The 18918-nt window shown below is 41.4% G+C and overlaps 1 protein-coding gene across 1 annotated transcript in view; it reads right to left on the reverse strand.

The window, feature by feature from the left end:
• Dync1li1 (dynein cytoplasmic 1 light intermediate chain 1) overlaps positions 1-18918 on the reverse strand; it is a 44356-nt gene that overhangs the window by 15520 nt on the left and 9918 nt on the right. The window contains exons 3-6 of the mRNA XM_048423367.3: positions 9612-9728; positions 8698-8928; positions 6047-6216; positions 784-877 (exon numbers count right to left, since the gene is read on the reverse strand). Of these exons, the coding sequence (XP_048279324.1) occupies positions 784-877; positions 6047-6216; positions 8698-8928; positions 9612-9728 (612 nt within the window). The remainder of the gene's footprint in view (positions 1-783; positions 878-6046; positions 6217-8697; positions 8929-9611; positions 9729-18918) is intronic.

Below are 18918 nucleotides of genomic sequence, written 5' to 3' on the forward strand. Positions count from 1 at the left end.
GCCTGGCACATATTTCAATTCCTGGTTTCACATGTTACAGAGCAGGCAAGAGCCATTAGTTGTATCCCTCTTCCCAACCATTTCCCCAATTTTTTAATGAACCATCTCTTTAGTGTGCTACTATAAACAAAATGAGGCTTCTGTAATGACCCTCTTTTCTTCAGCTCACATGGACTGACTTTAGCAAAACAATGTGTCTGTTTAAAACAAACAAAACTGTAGGTACTGACCCATATAGTTTTCACCAGGACATGTGTTTTCTGAAAAGGTTCCACCAAGAGCTGAGTGTAGAGGTACAGGCCATAATTCCAACACTTAGAGGCTGCTGCAGGAGGCTCTTGAGTTCTCTGCGAGGCTAGGCTATACAGTCTGCCTCCACACACACCACACACACACACACACACACCAAAACTCCAGAGAAAAGCAGCCAGCTCCCTATACCCCAGTCTGCAGTTGTCTTGTTCACTCTCACTGGACACCTTTTGTGTCCCATAAAAGTCCTTTGTATCTCTGTGCCCTTCTCCCAAGATAGAGACTTGAGAACAAACCTGCTCAGAACCAGTCTTTAATCAGTCTGTTTTCTCCCATTTACTTTCATCTCCATCTTCAATGTTTTCACAACAAAGCAGAGAGGGGGCAGCACAAACCTAATACTCTAGATAAACAGCACCCACATAGGATGCCCACATGGAAGTGACCTGGCAAGTGACAGGTGGGCTGTACTCACAGACTTTCTAAAGCCCTTATGACTGTTCTCCTTGGTGGGGCACTGCTAAAGGATACACTGTAAACAGAACTTGCGGATGTGGGACTGGATAAAATCGAAGTGTTCGTCTCGGTAGTCATGCTCTTTCTCCAGTACACTAATGGCATCACACTGTGGAGATAAAGCAATCATAAGATGACATTGCAGGGCTCGAGAGATGGCTCAGTGGTTAAGAGCATTGCCTGCTCTTCCAAAGGTCCTGAGTTCAATTCCGGGCAAGCACATGATGGCTCACAACCATCTGTAATGAGGTGCCTTCTTCTGGTCTGCAGAATATTGTATTCATAATAAATAAATTTAAAAAAGAGGACATTGCAGTAACTTTAAACACTGAAATCCAATAGGATAATTTAAAAAACCAAATGGTTCAATTTTTGATAGGAAAACATAACAAGTTAGCAATACCTATGGTAACTGACTAGCAGGACCTGGAATACCAACAGAGATGTCCTTAACAGTGCTGGCTTCTGTGTTATCCATCTGGTCAGGATGCTCCAGGCAGTTTCAGTACACGAAAGAATGAAGACCAACAGACTTGTGTCCAGTGGTCACGTTTGCCATTCAGCCACCAATCTCTTAAAATGAATGGATTCATCTAACCCTATCTGAGTTCTACAGAACACAGCTGTGTATTCCCTTCGCCTGTGGCCCCTCATCTCTTTTCTGGTGCTTCAATCACCTCATCACAGGCTCACCATAACAAAGCAAGCCTGGCTGTAAACTGCCGCCTGCAATTAACAAAAATAACTGCTGTAGAAAAACACTACGGACAATACAAAGAGGCATGTTCAAACACCACGACATCCAAATAATTTCACCGAAACCCTTCCAAACTGAAAATGTAGAATGTATAAAAAAAAAAACACTGTATATTGTTAATTATTATATGTTATATGCAATATTAGTCTGGAGTCAAAATTTCATATATAGATTTATTACACACATACATTACAGAAGTCTTCCTATTTAATCATGAATACCGGCTCGCCCAGTTTATATACTACTGAGTGACATTTCAAATAATTAAAGACACTTTATTATACTGTTGACACACTGGTGAAGTATGGCAGTTTAGTAAATAGCTTTTTTTTCTTTTTAAAGATTTATTTATTTATTATGTACACAGTGTTCAGCCTCCATGTATGCCTGCAGGCCAGAAGAGGGCACTAGGTCTCATTGCAAATGGTTGTGAGCCACCAGGTGGTTGCTGGGAATTGAACTCAGGACCTCTGGAACAGCAGCAGTCAGTGCTCTTAACCTCTGAGCCATCTCTCCAGCCCTAGAAAATAGCTTTTAACCTAAACAAGGGATTGAAGATACAGCTCAGTGGTACAGTATGTGTGAAACCCTGGATTTGGCTCCCAGCATCCTCTCACTCTTTAAAAAGGGTTAACTGAGCCTGGCATGGTAGTACACTGTACTTCATAAAATCTTAAGACATCATCAGGGATACACAAATAACAGTTCTTAATAATAGCATATCAACATTACATAAAGGGTGATACAAGGAGCTTAAAAGTCAGCTGTGGCCAGACAGTGGTGACATACGCCTTAGTGTATGAACTTTAAAAACGTGTAGGGAGGGCTAGAGAGATGGCTCAGCAGTTAAGAGCATTGCCTGTTCTTCCAAAGGTCCTGAGTTCAATTCCCAGAAACCACATGGTGGCTCACAAGCATCTGTAATGAGGTCTGGTGCCCTCTTCTGGCCTTCAGGCATCCATGCAGAAAGAATACTGTATACATAATAAATAAACAAATACTTTTTAAAAAATGTGTATGAAGGAAAGAAAACAAAGAACACTAAGAGTGTATGTCCTTAACAGGATGGAAATGTACCTCAATGCATCAGCATAAAGAATGACAATGCATGGGGCTGGAGAGATGGCTCAGTGGTTAAGAGCACTGGCTGCTCTTCCAAAAATCCTGAGTTCAATTCCCAGCAACCATATGGTGGCTCACAACCATCTGTAATGAGATCTGGCGACCTCTTCTGGCGTGCGGGCATACATGGAGGCAGAATGTTGTATACATAATAAATAAATAAATAAATAAATAAATCTTAAAAAAAAAGAATGACAATGCAGAGGCTGCAGAAGTGGCTCAGTAGGTGGCACTCGCCAGTAAACCTGACACCAGGTATTCTATTCCAAGTCCCAAACAATGGAAGGAGAGAGAGGCTGCCCACAAATTGTCCTCTGACCTCCACTTGGTCACTACAGAAAAACTCACACATAAAACACAAATATTTTTTTATGAACTAAGTTGTATGTAGTTCTAAAACACTGATGTATTTGCCAATAACAAGCTGTCAAACAAACACAAACTACACACAGATTTCAGTGTTATGTAAAAGGATGTAACAAGGTATTACACCAAAATCACCATGTGAAAAGAAGACACAGGCTTTAACTCACTTAAATACTTCTGCCCTACTCCTCAGTTACTGATAATTTTTGTAAAATTTAAAATAAAACTTAAGTCAGATCTTTAGGGGTTTCTTGTTTTGTTTTTAATCATTTAATCATTTTTATCCCAAAATGAGCAGATTTCTGCACTTTATTCTCATTACATGCACCTTTTCCATAAAATAAAAAGCAGGAATAAGCCAGGTGGTGTTGGTGCACACCTTTCATCCCAGCACTCAGCAGGCAGAGGCAGGCAGATCTCTGTGAGTTCAATGTCAGCCTAGTCTACAAGAGCTAGCTCTAGGACAGGCTCCAAAGCTACAGAGAAAGCCTATCTCCACCACCCCCCCTTCTTCTAAAAGAAGAAATAACTTTAGGCCTTTAGGATTATGTTAGTTCTAGGAGTGGGGCTCAATGGCAGAACATTTGCCTAGCATATACAAGGCCCCATGTTTTGATGGAATGGAACAGGCCAGTTTACGTCCTGACACTTTCTCAACTATTCCATAATGGACAAATAGTAAAAACACATTACTTAGGAACAAGTGGAGAGAAAATGGGCTTGGCAGTTAAGTTATGCTTCAAAAGAAGTATTGTTGGGGAATATTATTTTAAGGTGTGTGATTTTTGTTTATGCTGCATTTGTTTAATTCTGTAAAGTTGCAATTCTTTGTTTGACTAAAACACCTGATTGATCTAATAAAGAGCTGAACGGCAAATAGAGAGGCAGGAGCAAGGATGGGGGTGGGGGCTGGCAGGCAGAAAGTATAAACAGAAGAACTGAGGAAGAGGAGGAACAAAGAGAGAACAAGAAGAAGAGGATGTCGGGGAACATCCAAGAGCCAGCCATGGAGTAAGATATAAAGAAGTAAGAAAAGGAAAAAGCCCAGAGGCAAAAGGTAGTTCAGATAATTTAAGAAAAGATGGCAAGGGCTGGAGAGATGGCTCAGAGGTTAAGAGCACTGACTGCTCTTCCAGAGGACCCGGGCTCAATTTCCAGCACCCACATGGCAGCTCACAACTGTCTGAAAATGCAGTTCCATAAGATCTGACACCTTCACACCAATGCACATAAAATAAAGTTAAATAAATCATTTAAAAAAAATAAGATGGCAAGAAACAAGTCAAGCTAAGGCAGGGCATTTCTAACTAAGAGAATAAGCCCCTGTGTGTGATTTTTATTTGGGAGCTGTGTGGTGGGTCCCTAAAAAAGCCAAAAGAGCTAAATCTTGCACAACAAAGTATCTTTTCATAACAAAATACATTCAGTAGAAAGAACTAAGTTACAGAACTATTTGTTTATTTTGTATATATAGGTAAGGCCTGGCTATGTAACACAGGCTGGTCTGAAACTAATGAGTTTCCCACTTCCTAAAAGCTGGGATTCAAGTATATGCAACCAAGCCCAGTAAGCCAAGAGATTTTTGAAAACATGATTCTGTCAGCACCCTTTAATAAATACACAAATAACAGTTCTTAATAATAGCATATCAACATTACATAAAGGGTGATACAAGGAGCTTTAAAGTCAGCTGTAGCCAGACAATGGTGACATACGCCTTTAATCCTAGTACTCGGGAGGCAGAGGTAGATGGATATGTGAGTTCAAGGCCAGCCTGGTCTACAAAGCAAGTTCCAGGACAGTCACGACAACACAGAGAAACCGTCTTAATAAAACAAACAAACAAAAAGAAAGAAAAAAGAAGTAGTATACTATAATAAAAGGTAACACTAAAAAATAATTTAAGTTGCATATAGTGGTACGCTCCTTTAATTCCAGCACTGGAGACAGAACAAGCAGAGTACCAGGCCAGCCAAGGTTGCAGAGTGAGCTACGGTTACTCCATCGCAAAATCAAAAAACAAAAAACCCCCAAATTAAAAAAAAAGAACAAACAGAAAGATAAGATATTTTACTTATAAAAACAATAAGAGAGCCAGGTGGTGGTGGAGCACACCTTTAATCCTAGCACTTGGGAGGCAGAGGCAGGCGAAGTTCTGTGAGTTTGAGGACAGCCTGGTCTATAAGAGCTAGTTCCTGGACAGGTTCCGAAGCTACAGAGAAACATTGTCTCAAAATAAATAAATAAATAAATAAAATAAAAATAAAAAGTTTTAAAAAAAATTAGCCGGTTGGAGAGCTGGTTCAGTGGTTGAGAACACTAGTTGCTCTTCCAGAGGTCCTAAGTTCAATTCCCAGCACCCACATAGTAGGATCTGATGCCTTCTTCTGGCAAAAGGCATACATGCAGCATTCATATACACAAAATAAATAAATAAATCTTTAAAATAAAAATAACAATGCTAAGCTATTGGGACTGGAGAGATGGTCCAGCAAATGACAGTCTCAGTACTCACAAGACAGGAGAGACAGACTAGCAAATGACAATCTCAGCACCCAATGACAGCTCACAATTTTCTTAAATTCCAGTCCCAGGAGACTTGACACCCTCTTCTGGCCTATGAGGACACTACATGCACATGGTATCTGGCCTATGAGGACACTACACGCACATGGTGCACAAACATATATATAAACAAAACACCCATACACACAAACTAATTATAATATCACTCACCTGTAGGTATTTCTAATACTCATGGTACAGAGAGGTCTAACTGAAATTATGAAAATGAAGTTCAATCATGAACACTCTATTTGAAATACCATTTTCATTCAAAGAACCTGTTTCAGATTCCGAGCACCTCATTAGCGTAGTAGTACTCACTTATGGTTCCACTGCCTGGAGGCCAGGATCTGAGGAAAATGAATCTGACACAAGACCCTGTCTCAAAAGGAAAGAGTCATCTAGAAAACTAACACTCCATAAACAAAACAGCCGCACGCTTGCAAGACTCCCAGGAAGCACACTAACCTTCGTGCAGACGACGAGCACCGGGAGGCCCAGGTTGTGTGTGAGTGTGTCTGCACCCAGGGGGAGGACAACACTGTCATCTCTGTCCTCCTGTGTGGCTGTGGCTCTTCGTTGAGGGGAAGCTGGGAAGTCTTCTCCTGGCTCCACGTACTCTTGGAAGTCTCTAATCACTGCAAGTCCAAGTAAGCATAGTTTAGGAATGGAGTATGTGAGCCTCCACTATTTCTGCCACAATCTAAATCTGTATTTTCTAGGCTTAGATACCATCTTAGACAGGATCAGAAACAAAAAATGACTTTAGAAGAGCTATGTATACAAAAGAAAGTACACAAAGAGTAGCCCACGTTGCTGGTTTTACAGCACAGTTCCACACTGGTGGCTCTACACAGTGGGGTTCCATGCAGGGTTAGTTAGTTGTATAAGACTTGGGTGGCCAGAGAGATGGCTCAGTGGTAAAGGTACCTGCGGCCAAGCCTGATGACTGAAATTGATACCTGGGCCCCACGGAGTGGAAGGAGAGAACCAACTCCAGGAAATTGTTCTCTGACCTCCACATGCAGTTGCACCTGGATCCACACACACACAAGTAAAAAAAAAAAATACAATTTATTGTGTTTAGTGTGTATCCTGCATACACTATCCATATGCGTGCATTGTGTGCACATACAGACACACACACACACACCAGAGAGCTTTGGCTCTCTGCCTTCTCTAAAGGAAGCATACTGCAGAATTAGAGAAAACTAAATATGGAAGAAAAAGAATCTACAACTTAAGCATAGTGCTGGGGCTGGAGAGATGGTTCAGCACTTAAGAGCACTGGCTGCTCTTCTGGAGGACCTGGTTTCAATTCTCAGCATCCACAAGGTGACTAACAGTCATCTGTAACTTTGGTTGCAGGGAACCTAAGGCCCTCTTCTGGTCTTCATGGGCATTCCGCACATGGTACAAAGATAGGCATGCATGCAAAACACCCATACACATAAAATAAATAAAACAGTGCTTACTGAGCATAGGAGAATACACCTGTCTTTCTAGCATAACCTGAGGCAGGGGTAATTCAAACTGTCCTTAAATCATCCTGCTTCTGCCTACAGAGCGCTGGAATTACAGGTGTGAGTCACCACATTCAGGTGGGTACTTCTTTCCCTTGCAAGAGGTTTTCCCTATGTAGCTCAGACTGGTCTGGAATCCACCTCAACCTCCTGAGTGTCAGGATCATAGGTGAGCAACCATGCCCTGCAAGAATACAGACCTTAATCAAGTATGTCCACAATTCCTTGCTTGCTTAGGAGTTTCTAACAGCAGCTAGTGAGATGTCTAAGTTGTAAAAACACTTGTTGGGCAAGCATGAGGACCTGAGTTCAGATCTCTGCCACTAAAAGTTAGGCCCAGTGGTATATGCTTATAATCCAAGCACTGGGAATGCAGAGTCAAGCAGTCGTGGCCAGCTAGTCAAGCTAAAGACGTGAGCTCAAGGTTCAGCAAGGGACCCTATCTCAAAACCTAAGGTGGAGAGGCTAGAGAGATGCTCAGCGTCTAAGAGCACATACTGCTCTTTCAGAATCTGGTTCTCAGCACCATGGGCAGCTCATACTGTTGTAACTCCTGCTCCAGGGCATCCAAAGTCTTCCCCTGGACTTTGTAAGGATCTGCACTCACATGTGTACATTTCTTTTCTTTTTTTTAAGCTTTTTTTATATTTATTTATTATGTATACAATATTCTGTCTGTGTGTATGTCTGCAGGCCAGAAGAGAGCACCAGACCTGATTACAGATGGTTGTGAGCCACCATGTGGTTGCTGGGAATTGAACTCAGGACCTTTGAAAGAGCAGGCAATGCTCTTAACCACTGAGCCATCTCTCCAGCCCATGTGTACATTTCTTACAAAACATAAATGAAATTAAAAATAAAGGGGATCAACACACACATGTCCACACAAACTCATACATAAAACACACAAGAGTGTGAACCAGAAGCAAACACTGGATTAGGGTGGGGAGGGAAACGATTCCACAGACAATGATCATCGATGAAAGAAAACTGCAGTTTAAAATCCTGTAAGGCAGTCAGGAAGACTTCAAGTTTGAGTCCAGCCTAAGATACAAAGGGAGACACTGTACAAAACAAACAAACAAACATATAACATAAAAATTCAAACATAACGCACATAAGAGTGTGAACCAGAAGAAGAGATCAATGGTTCTAGCACAAGCATGAACTAGGGAGCAAAGGGGAAATGACCTACAGGCAAAAGACACACATACACTCTAATGTACTCTATAAATAACAAAACCAGCTTATTATTTATTTATGTTAACATCTTGTCACATTAACAAAGTTGGTAAGACTACTAGTCACAAAACCGCTGGAAGTAAGAGAGCAACTAAAGAAAGGTTCACATATAAAAATGATCTTTGAAAATGAATACACATAGTCATTTGGCAAAAATAAAACACATTTCTTACCAAAGAATTTACTATTATGTCTATTAAATATTAAAACTTAATGCATCATTCAAGTTGAATTTCAAAATGATAGTCATACTATATTTCCTTCATTGAATCTTGTTTGTAGAAAAAAAAAAACCATCAGAATGATTTTTTATATCTCGACCGGAAGCCCACGTTAGTATTTCCTGTCACTCACACTTCTGCTCCATTTCTTTCATCTCTTCAGGAGGTATTTTCAGCTTGTCAACGTGTTCTCTCACCACACTTGCCCATTTCTGTAAGGAATCCAAGGCAGTCCAAGGCTTTGACATATCTACAGCCAGTATAACCAGAGTGTCCTTCAGAGAAAGGGCATCCAGGGAGAACTTGAGTAGTCCTTTGTGATACAGATCTCCATCCAAGATCCACACGTTACATCTTGTTTGATCTACAAAGACAAAAGAACCCATACAGTTTCTTTTAGCAGCTCTGCCACGTCACTTAATTATCCACAAGAGATATCTGTTATTATTGCTAAAGTTTAACTATCTGGGTCAAGAATGACAATTCAGAATGACAATTCAGAAAGGCCTAAAATGATGCTAGGAGGTGACTATAGGGCAGAGTACTCCCTCTCTATTTCCTATTTCTTAATCAAGGCCAAGACATGAAATACCGTTTACATTTTACCATCAGCAGACAGAACTGTGCAGACTCAGGAAATTACACAGACAAAAAGGACAGTGCCCTATAGAAGAAGAGAAAGCTGAACAAATGAGAACAACTGTGGGGACAATTACACTATTACAGGAAAATGAGGAAAAGGTGAAGAGAGGTGGGCAAAATAATCACCATACTTCAGGAGAAACAACTTCAAAACTGAGATTTTTTTGAGGATAGTGAGAGGGTTAACATTCCACATGAGAACACTGTAAGATGCTTAGAACCACAAAATCTGAAACCCAGCTTCACATGATTAGATGGCTATACATAACTATTCACTGACCCAAGCGACATCCCAGATATCTGCTGAGCAATGACAAACTGGAAAAGAGCCAACTGAAGAAGAGAACAGCAGGGTCCCTCAAAGTTGACTTCATGAAGCCAGTGTCACAGACAAGCCACACTTACCATCCCTGTCTTCGTCATGCACACTTAAGTACAAATACTCCAGTCCTCTTCCTTTCTTGTACTCCTCTATTCCCTGAAGTTTTCTTATTAAGCTTGTTTTTCCAGCTCCATCTTCACCTAGATAGATACATTTTTAAAAAAGAAAGAAAAAGTCTGTTTTCATTCTAATATGGACCAAGGACGCTTTCTGAACCATGTGAAAAGCCAGCTCAAGTGGCATCAGGCACAAAGTAATCTGAAGACAGACAGGCACGGCACTATTAAAGACAAAGTCTCCACACCAGACTTCCTTCTCACTACTGCTGTAACTCTTGTTGACTCGTGTTTCATCCTGCTACAAAGAGTGTCTTCTGGGGGACAGAGTGACAAGGTGGGATGCCATGGCTTCGGGAAATGCCATTTATATCAGCCTACTTTAATCTATAAGGAACAAAGGCTCCCTCTTAGCCTTCAGTCTGAAGAATCTCAGCTACATAGAGACACCTTCTTTGTTTGGTTAAAGACCAGAGTACAGGCAAGTTTACAAAGTACACCACAAACTACAGAGGCAATGATGGTAACAGAACCACCACTCTTTGTTTGGATTTTTAAAAAATATTTACTTTAATATTTTTTATTATTAAAATAATATGTGTGTGTGTGTGTGTGTGTGTGTGTGTGTGTGTGTGTGTGTGTGCGCGCGTGTGTGGTCTATGTTCACGAGTACAGGTGTCTGGAGACCAGAGAATCTGCTCTTCCTGGACATGGAGCTACACATGGTTGAACCACCCAACTGGGTACTGGGAAACAAACACAGATTCTCAGCAAGAGTAGATATGCTCTAAGCCCATGAGCCATTCCTCCAGTACTCTCCACCCCTTCTTTTCGAGAAAACGTCTCACTGGATAGCCCAGGTTGGTCTCTAACTCAAGACCTGCTTGCCTGTCTCAGCTGGGACTACAGGAATCCTACCACTCTTGACCTGGGAGTGGCCTGATCTGAATCATGCCCACATTGGCTTATTCAACAGGTCAGACCAGGGAGCTGGGTTCAATTATTAACCATGAGACAAGGGGTTGAAAGAACAGAGAAGGGATAGTAAGTTGGGCAAAAGAAAAGAAAAGAAAAGAAGGAAGATAGAACAGACAAAAGTAGGAAATAGCCTTAAAAATATTAATGACAGGAAAGTATATGATTTAAACTTAGCAAATATAGAAAGTTTAAGAACTGTGATGTGACTTAGTTGATAGAGTCTTGCCTAGCATAGACAAATCCCTGGATTCCCTTCCAGCACCACTGTAGTAGTTTGAATGGAATTGCTCGCCATAAGCTCATAGGGAGAGGCTTTGTTAGAGTAGGTATGGCCTTGTTAAAGGAGGCATGTCACTGTGGGATTGGTCTTTGAGGTCTCCTATGCTCAAGCTACCCTTAGTGTGACACTCAGACTACTTCCTTTTACCTGCAGGTCAAGATGTAGGATTCTCAGTTACTTCTCCAGCAACATGTCTACCTGCATATCAATAAGTTCCACCATGATGATAATAGTCTAAACCTCTGAAACCGTAAGGTAACCCAATTAAATGTTTTCCTTTGTAAGAGTTGCCATGGTCATAACGTCTCTTCACAGCAATAGAAACTCTAAGACAATCACATAAATATGGTAAGATGATACATGTCTGTAATTCTATACTTAGTAGGTAGAGCAAAAGGTTCAGGAGTTCAAAGCTATCCTCAGTTACAAATTGAGTCTGAAGCCAGTCTAGGCTACATAAAACCTTGTCTCAATATTTTTCTTCATTTATTTTTATTTTATGTATACAGGTATTTTGCCTGCATCTATGTCTGGGCACAAGGTTCATGTCTGGTGCTAGTAGAGATGAGAAGAAGCTGTCAGATCCCCTGGAACTAGATTTACACATGGTTGGTTGTGAGCTGCCATATAGGTCCTGGAATTGAACAGGGGTCCCCTGGAATAGCAGCCAGTGCTTTTAACTGCTATGCCATCTTTCCAGCCTATTTTCATTTTCATGTTGAAGAAGAAGAAAGAAGGAGAAGGAGAAAGAAGAGGAAGAAGATGATGAAGCAGCAGCAGCTGAGGCCACCTATGTCATAGATTTGAATGACTACCTCTATTATCTGAATGCTGCCACAAGATCACAGTGGCCACCTGTCCACTGTTCGTTTGTTCTTTCTTTCTTTCTTTCTTTTTTTGGGGGGGGAGGGAGGTTCAGTGTAGCCCTGGCTGCCCTGGAACTCGTACTGTAGACCAAGCAAGCCTCAAACTCAGAGATCCACCTGCCTCTGTCTCCCAAGTGCTGGCATTCAAGGTGTGCATCACCATGTCTGGCCCACTGGTGTTTCTCTCTCTCTCTTTTTTTTTTTAAGATTTAATTATTATGTATACAGTGTTCTGCCTGCACACCAGAAGAGGGCACCAGATCTCATTACAGATGGTTGTGAGCCACCATATGGTTACTGGGAATTGAACTCAGGATCTCTAAAAGAGCAACCAGTGCTCTTAACCTCTGAGTCATCTCTCCAGCCTCCCATTGGTGTTTCTAATCTTGATGTCAGGAGAGATGGCCACACAGGCACATCCAACTCAAAACAAAGTGTTCCTGGCGGTTGGAGAGATGGCTCAGTGGTTAAGAGTACCTGAGCTTAGTTCTCAGCACCCACATCAAGCAGTTCACAGCTATCAGTAACTGGAGCTCCAGTGGGATCCAACAGGCACTAGCACAAACTCATACAAAGACACATATACACACAATTAAAACAAACCTAACATACACACAGACAGAATATTGTATACATAATAAATAAATATGTATTTTTTTTAAAAAAAAGGGGAGGCTGAAGAGACGGCTCAGTGGTTAAGAGCACTGCCTGTTCTTCCAAAGGTCCTGAGTTCAATTCCCGGCAACCACATGGTGGCTCACAACCATCTGTAATGGGGTCTGGTGCCCTCTTCTAGCCTGCAGACATACACACAGACAGAATATTTAAAAAAAAAAAAACCTAATTAAAGTTTTAAAAAGCAAAGTATTCCAGATGTCAAGTGTCTTAGTTAAGTTTCTATTGCTATAAAAAAGACCACGACCAAAAACAACTTTGGTGTGTGGGGGTTCAGCTTACAGCCTACAGTTCATCATGCAGGGAAGTCAGGGAAGGAACTCAAGGCAGGAACCTGGTAGCAGGAACTGAAGCGTGGACCATGGATGAGTATTGCTTACTGGCTTGCTCTTTCTGCTTCCTTTCCTTTTATTTTATATCTTTTATTTTATCATATGAATGTTTTGCCTGAATGTATGTCTGTTCATCATGTGTGAACTGCCCTGTGAAAATCAGAAGACGGCATCAGATCCCCTAGAACAGGAGTTACAGGCTTCTGTGAGCTTGTATGGGTGTTGGGAATTGAACCCTGATCATCAGCAAAAGCAGCTAGTGCTTTTAACTTTTGAGTCATCTCTACATCCCTCTTTGCTTTCTTATAACCATAGGACCATCTGTCCAGGAAGAGCATGGTCCAAGGTAGGCTGGACTTTCCCACATCAATTATCAATCAAAAAACAAAAAAAATGTTCCACAGACTTGCCTATAGGCCAAGCTGTTGGAGGCATTTTCTCAGTTGAAGCTCCCTCTTCTCTGATGACTCTAGTTTGTATCAAGTAGAGAAAAAAACTAACCAACACACACCAGAAGTAATGATACATGCCTATAATCCCAGTACTTAGTAGCCTGAGGCAATGTATTGAGAGCTTCAGGCTAACCTGGGATACATAGTTAATGCAAAACTTGACAGTATATACTACAAGCAAAAAAAAAAAAAAAAAAAAAAAAAAAAGCACCTCACAACATTCCCTACAGTATTTCATCTGTGGTTGAAGACTGGTTATTTTCATGAATCATTTCCAACACCTTATTGTTAGTAAATAACCATAAATATCTATCAGAAGTTTGACATTGCATACATATATAATATATGCATACATATATATGAAATCAGATCGGTATGTTGAAAAGTTATTTGCACTCCACTGTTCATTGCAGCATTATCCACAATGCCAAGATATAAAACTTGAGCATCATCATAAGATGAATGGATAAAGAAAATTCAGTAAAATCAGGCACGATGATGCATATCTATAGTCACAGTATTTAGGATTTGGAAACAGGAGGATCATCAGTTGAAAGTCAGTCTCAACTTTATGAGTTTGAAGTCAGCTTAGGCTACATGAGACCCTGCCTCAAAAAATAAAAAGAGGGAGCTGGAGAGATGGCTCAGAGGTTAAGAGCATTGCTTGTTCTTCCAAGGGTCCTGAGTTCAATTCCCAGCAACCACATGGTGGCTCAAAACCATCTGTAATGGGGTCTGGTGCCCTCTTCTGGCCTGCAGGCATACACACAGACAGAATATTGTATACATAATAAATAAATAAATAAATAAATATTTTAAAAAAAGAAAAAGAAAAAGAAACATATAGATACACAGCAAATTGCTACAAAGTCATAAAAGAAATCCTGAATTTGTGAAAACTTAAAATGAACTCAGAGGATACAGTGTTAAGTGAGATAAGCCAGACACAAAAGACAAATACCACAGCACTGTCTCTTCTAGAGGGAGCTAGAGACTGTGCCCACAGACAGAATGTGCAGTGCTGGTTTCCAGAGTCCGGGGAACTGGTGAGGCAGAGATCACAAAGATCACAAAGTCTCAGAGAAAAGAAAAGTGATATCAGAGTGCTCCTGTACTGCAGTGAGCACCAGGACTTGCAGTAGCGTGTGTGGGGACTGCCCGGAGCAGGCTGAGACCTCTCATCACAAGACTGGCACATTTGACATGACAAGCCACTGCCCAGGGTACATACATTCCCCATAGTATGTTGTGCACAGCAAGCATATATAATTTTACTTTATTAAGAAAAAGAATGTAGCAATTAAATGAGTATTCCATGCTACATTTATGGTATACTATTAAATTTGTCATCAAACAACAGATTGGGTTAAAAACAGCATTATCTTTGACAATAACAGCAAACCATGATAAACCATCATGCTCAAAAGCTGGAAATAAAGCTAACCGCTGCAAAGTGGGATATGACAAAAATGTTTGCTCTAAGAAGGAGGAAGAACATGAAAAAGGAAATCAGGACCGTGAGGGGGCCGATCACTCACTGATACAAGGGGACTGATCTAATGAGAGTTCACCAAGGCCAGTTGGACTGGGACTGAACAAGCACGTGATCCAACCAGATTCTCTGAATGTGGCTGGCCCGGAGTCTTTCTGAAAAGCCATTGACAATGACTTGTTTCCTCTGCATATACTGGATTTTTGGGATCCAGTCTGTTTGGATACTCACCTTCCTGGACCTGGAGGGAGGGGGGAGGAACTTGAACTTCCCACAGGGCAGGAAACCCTGACTGCTCTTAGGGATGGAGAGGAAGGAGGAGGGGTGTGGGGGGAGTGGGAGGGTATTAGGAGGAGAGGCGGAAATGGAAACTTTTATAATTTAATAAATTTCAGACAGTTGGAAAAAAAATGTTTGCTCTATTGGTCTTGTGATTTGAATTCTCTTAGCTCTATATAGTATTATGAAATTTAACTTATAGCTTTGTAATTGCTTGAGAGCAATAAGGAAGAGAATTTCTATCGATCACCTCAGGAGGCTGGAGAGGATTCTCACACTAAAAATTATTTGAATTGCCACGTTAGAAGAGCTATGGGAAAGCTTAAGAGATCTGCGCCTGCCTACAAACCCTGAACTAGAAATACAAAAAAATAAGTTGGTGCACACCTTTAATCTCAGCACTCAGGAGGCAGAGGCAGGCAGATCTCTGAGTTTGAGGCCAGCCTGGTCTACAGAGTGAGTTCCAGGACAGCCAGAGCTACACAGAGAAACCCTGTCTCAAAAAAAAACAAAAGAGAAAAGAAATACAGAACTCCACCCGCCTGTCACTGTCCTAAGAAGTAAGGAGCCTAGTGAGGCCTGAAGTCAGATAGCCTTGAACTAAGGCAACATTTCAGTCAACCTTGCAGGATTAATTAACCACCAGGAGTTAATCATTTCAGAAAGAGAAACCGAGTGCAAAGATTCAGGCAAAGGAAGTGCCCTTCTAACAAGGACAAATAAACACTTGGCATGGTGGTACAGCCTATAGTCCCAGCACTGTGTGAAATGGGGTAGGATCCCAAGTTTGAGACCAGCTTAGGCTATGTAGAAAGTAGATCAAGGGGGCAAGCTTGAGGCCAGCATGCCAGACTAAGAAAATTAATAAAACTAATAAAACTGTCCTTATGATGATGGGGAGTCACCAGCGGTTTAGATATTTTAGAAAGATTATGTGGAAAAGCAGGAAGCCAGACTCATATAAGATTAAGTCTGGCACCTTTAATCCCAGCACTCGGGAGGCAGAGGCAGGCAGATCTTTGTGAGTTCGAGGCCAACCTGGTATACAAGAGCTAGTTCCAGGAGAGGCTCCAAAGCTACAGAGAAACCCTGTCTCAAAAAACAAACAAACAAGCAAACACACAAAACAAAAACAAAAAAAAAAAAAGATTAAGTCTAGGATAGGCCAAGTCTATAGCCATAGCTACTTAGGAGGAATAGTTCAAATTCAAGTTCTGCCCTAATTACAGAGTGAGTTCAAGATCAGCCTGGGCAACATAATGAGACCCTATCTAAAATAAAAACAAAACTAAATGATCATCGAGATTGCCAGCAGGAGTAAAGAAACTTGCCACCAAGTCCAACAACCTGAGTTTAGTCCCTGGGACCCACAAGGCGGAAGGAAAAGGACTGAATCTGTAAATTGGGCATGATGAACATATATGTATGCACACTCTCCCCCACATACAAATAAATTAACTAGTTAAAAAAAAGGCTGAGGCTATAGCTCTGTGACAGAGCACTTAGCTAGCACGAACCTGGCAGTGTGTTCTATCCCTTGAGCCACCACAGTAATAATCAGTAAAATAAAAAGCATGCCTCCTGTTGACTTTCCCCCATAGAACTCACTAGCACACATGTGCTTAGTCTCCAACCGGAAGCTACAGAAGGCCAAGTATTTTGACTGTTTTGCTCACTGCCCCACTGCCTAGAAGTGTGACAAAAGTATCTATTCACTGGGCAGTGGTGGCACATGCTTTTAATCCCAGCACTCAGGAGGTAGAGGCAGGTGGATCTCTGTGAGTTCGAGAACAGCCTGATCTACAAGAGCCTAGCTCCAGGACAGGCTCCAAAGCTACAGAGAAACCCTGTCTCAAAAAAAAACAAAAACAAAACAAAAACAAAAACAAAAACAAAAACAAAAGTATTCATCTCTAGTCTTCCATAGAGTGGCCACTGAACGGTGCCATCAACTCAGTACTAGCCCAGATTCTTGTGAGTTTCACAAATCCCCTCTCCTATTTTAAAGAATATTTTAAGTTAGATGTGATGGTATCAGCATACCTTTAATCCCAGCACTCAGGAGGCAGAGGCAAGTGGATCTCTGTGACTTTGAAGTCAGCCTGATCTAAAAAGTGAGTTCCAGGACCATCAAGACTGTTTCACAGAAAAACTTTATCTTGAAAAACCAAAAGAGAGAGAGAGAGAGAGAGAGAGAGAGAGAGAGAGAGAGAGAGAGAGAGACTTGGAATATAGCTTACTGGCAGAGAGCTTGCACTGGGTTTGATTTCCAGGAACAGAAAGAAAAACAAATGTAGTTCAATCTTTTTTAAAAGTATTTTTACACTTACTTATTTATAGGCAAAGGTGTACAAGTGGAAGTCAGAGAACAACTTGCAGGAGTTGGTTCTCTTCTATCATGTGGTCCCAGGGTCAAACGTAGGTCATTAGACTTGATGGCAATCACCTGTGCCCACAGAGCCATCTCTCAGGCCCTGTAATTAAATCTAATGGCTTAAGTAGTACACGGTGGTGCACAGCACCACAATTCAGCACTGGAAAGGTAAGTGAGGCAGGAGATCTCAGGTTTGGGGACTAATAGTGAGTTCCAATAGTGAGCCAGCCTAGGTTGCCTTGTCTCAAACAATGAAGACAGAGCCTCTGTAGGCAGGAGCTCTTAACCAAATGCAGGTCATTAAGGACTTGCTTTTGAGGAGATCCCAGACAAGAAATTACCCCATTCTTCTCTGGCAGACTACCTACTTGCTCACCAAAACAGAACCATGCCTTAGGCACTGAAGATCTTTTTACCAGCAACTATGTCAACTGCTCACCACCACCCACCCTCTCTGTTCATAATGCGCCTTACGGACCTGCTTGTCCCAGGCCTTCACCACGTCTACTAAAACTGCTCGTGACTCAGGGTTAGAAAACTTGAAGTTGAAGCTATACGCTGGGCATGGAAGCACACTCTTTTCATCCCAGCAAAGGCAGAAGGATTTCTCTGAGTGTGAGGCCTGCCTGGTTTACATAATAGAGTTGCTATGTAAGCAAACCAAGGTGAAAGCCCTGTAAAGTCAAGAACCCTGCAGGTGATGATGTTAAGATAAGTTTATCTAAATTTGCATCTTTATAAACTAGATTTTCTTAAAAAGAACATAATTTCACTTTTCCTTTTATTCTAGCACTGGGAACTAACCATAGGACCTCATATACTATCAGAAGGCAAGCACTCTACCACTGAGCTACGCCCTTAGTCCTAGGAGACATATTTTAAAGTACTTTTAAAACAGACTAAAGCTGGGTCATTCCTCTGGAGACAGAAGCAGGAGGATCATAAGTTTGAGGTCAGACTGAAATACATACGGAGACTCTGTCTTCAAAAGATGGGGTGGGAAAATAAGAGCACACCTGGGCAGATACTATTATAATAGTTATTTTTCATGCCCACATACAGATACTAGGAAGCTTTTAATGTAAATGGCTAGAAAATTAAGCTACAGGACACATAGGTCTCTCACATAGTCTTTTATAGCCTCTAACATTAAAAAAAAACTAATTACATTTAGAGTCTGTGTGTGCGTGTGCACGAGAGCACATGGAGGTCAGAGAACTATTTGCAGGGAGGTTGCTTCTCTGCCTCCACTTGCAGGTCCTGAAGACCAAACTCAGAGCGCCAGCACTTTTATAAACTGAGCCATCTCACTGTCCCTGTAGCTCTTCAAACCCCTAAAAAACAGAAACAAAAGTCATTCCTAGCTTGTTGGCCATTTAAAATCACCATGGAACAATCCCTGAATGTCAGCTGGGAACTGCTTTGTCCGAGTCAAGTGTGGAGACATTTAAGGGTCCATGGACAGGGAAGGGCCGTGTCTGACAGAAGGATAAGCAAAGGCGAGAAGGCTTGTTGATCACGGTTGCAGACAACAGTCAGACTCTCC

This window comes from Myodes glareolus, chromosome 4, assembly GCF_982192425.1.
Source record: "Myodes glareolus chromosome 4, mMyoGla1.1, whole genome shotgun sequence".
Taxonomy (NCBI): Eukaryota; Metazoa; Chordata; class Mammalia; order Rodentia; family Cricetidae; genus Myodes; species Myodes glareolus.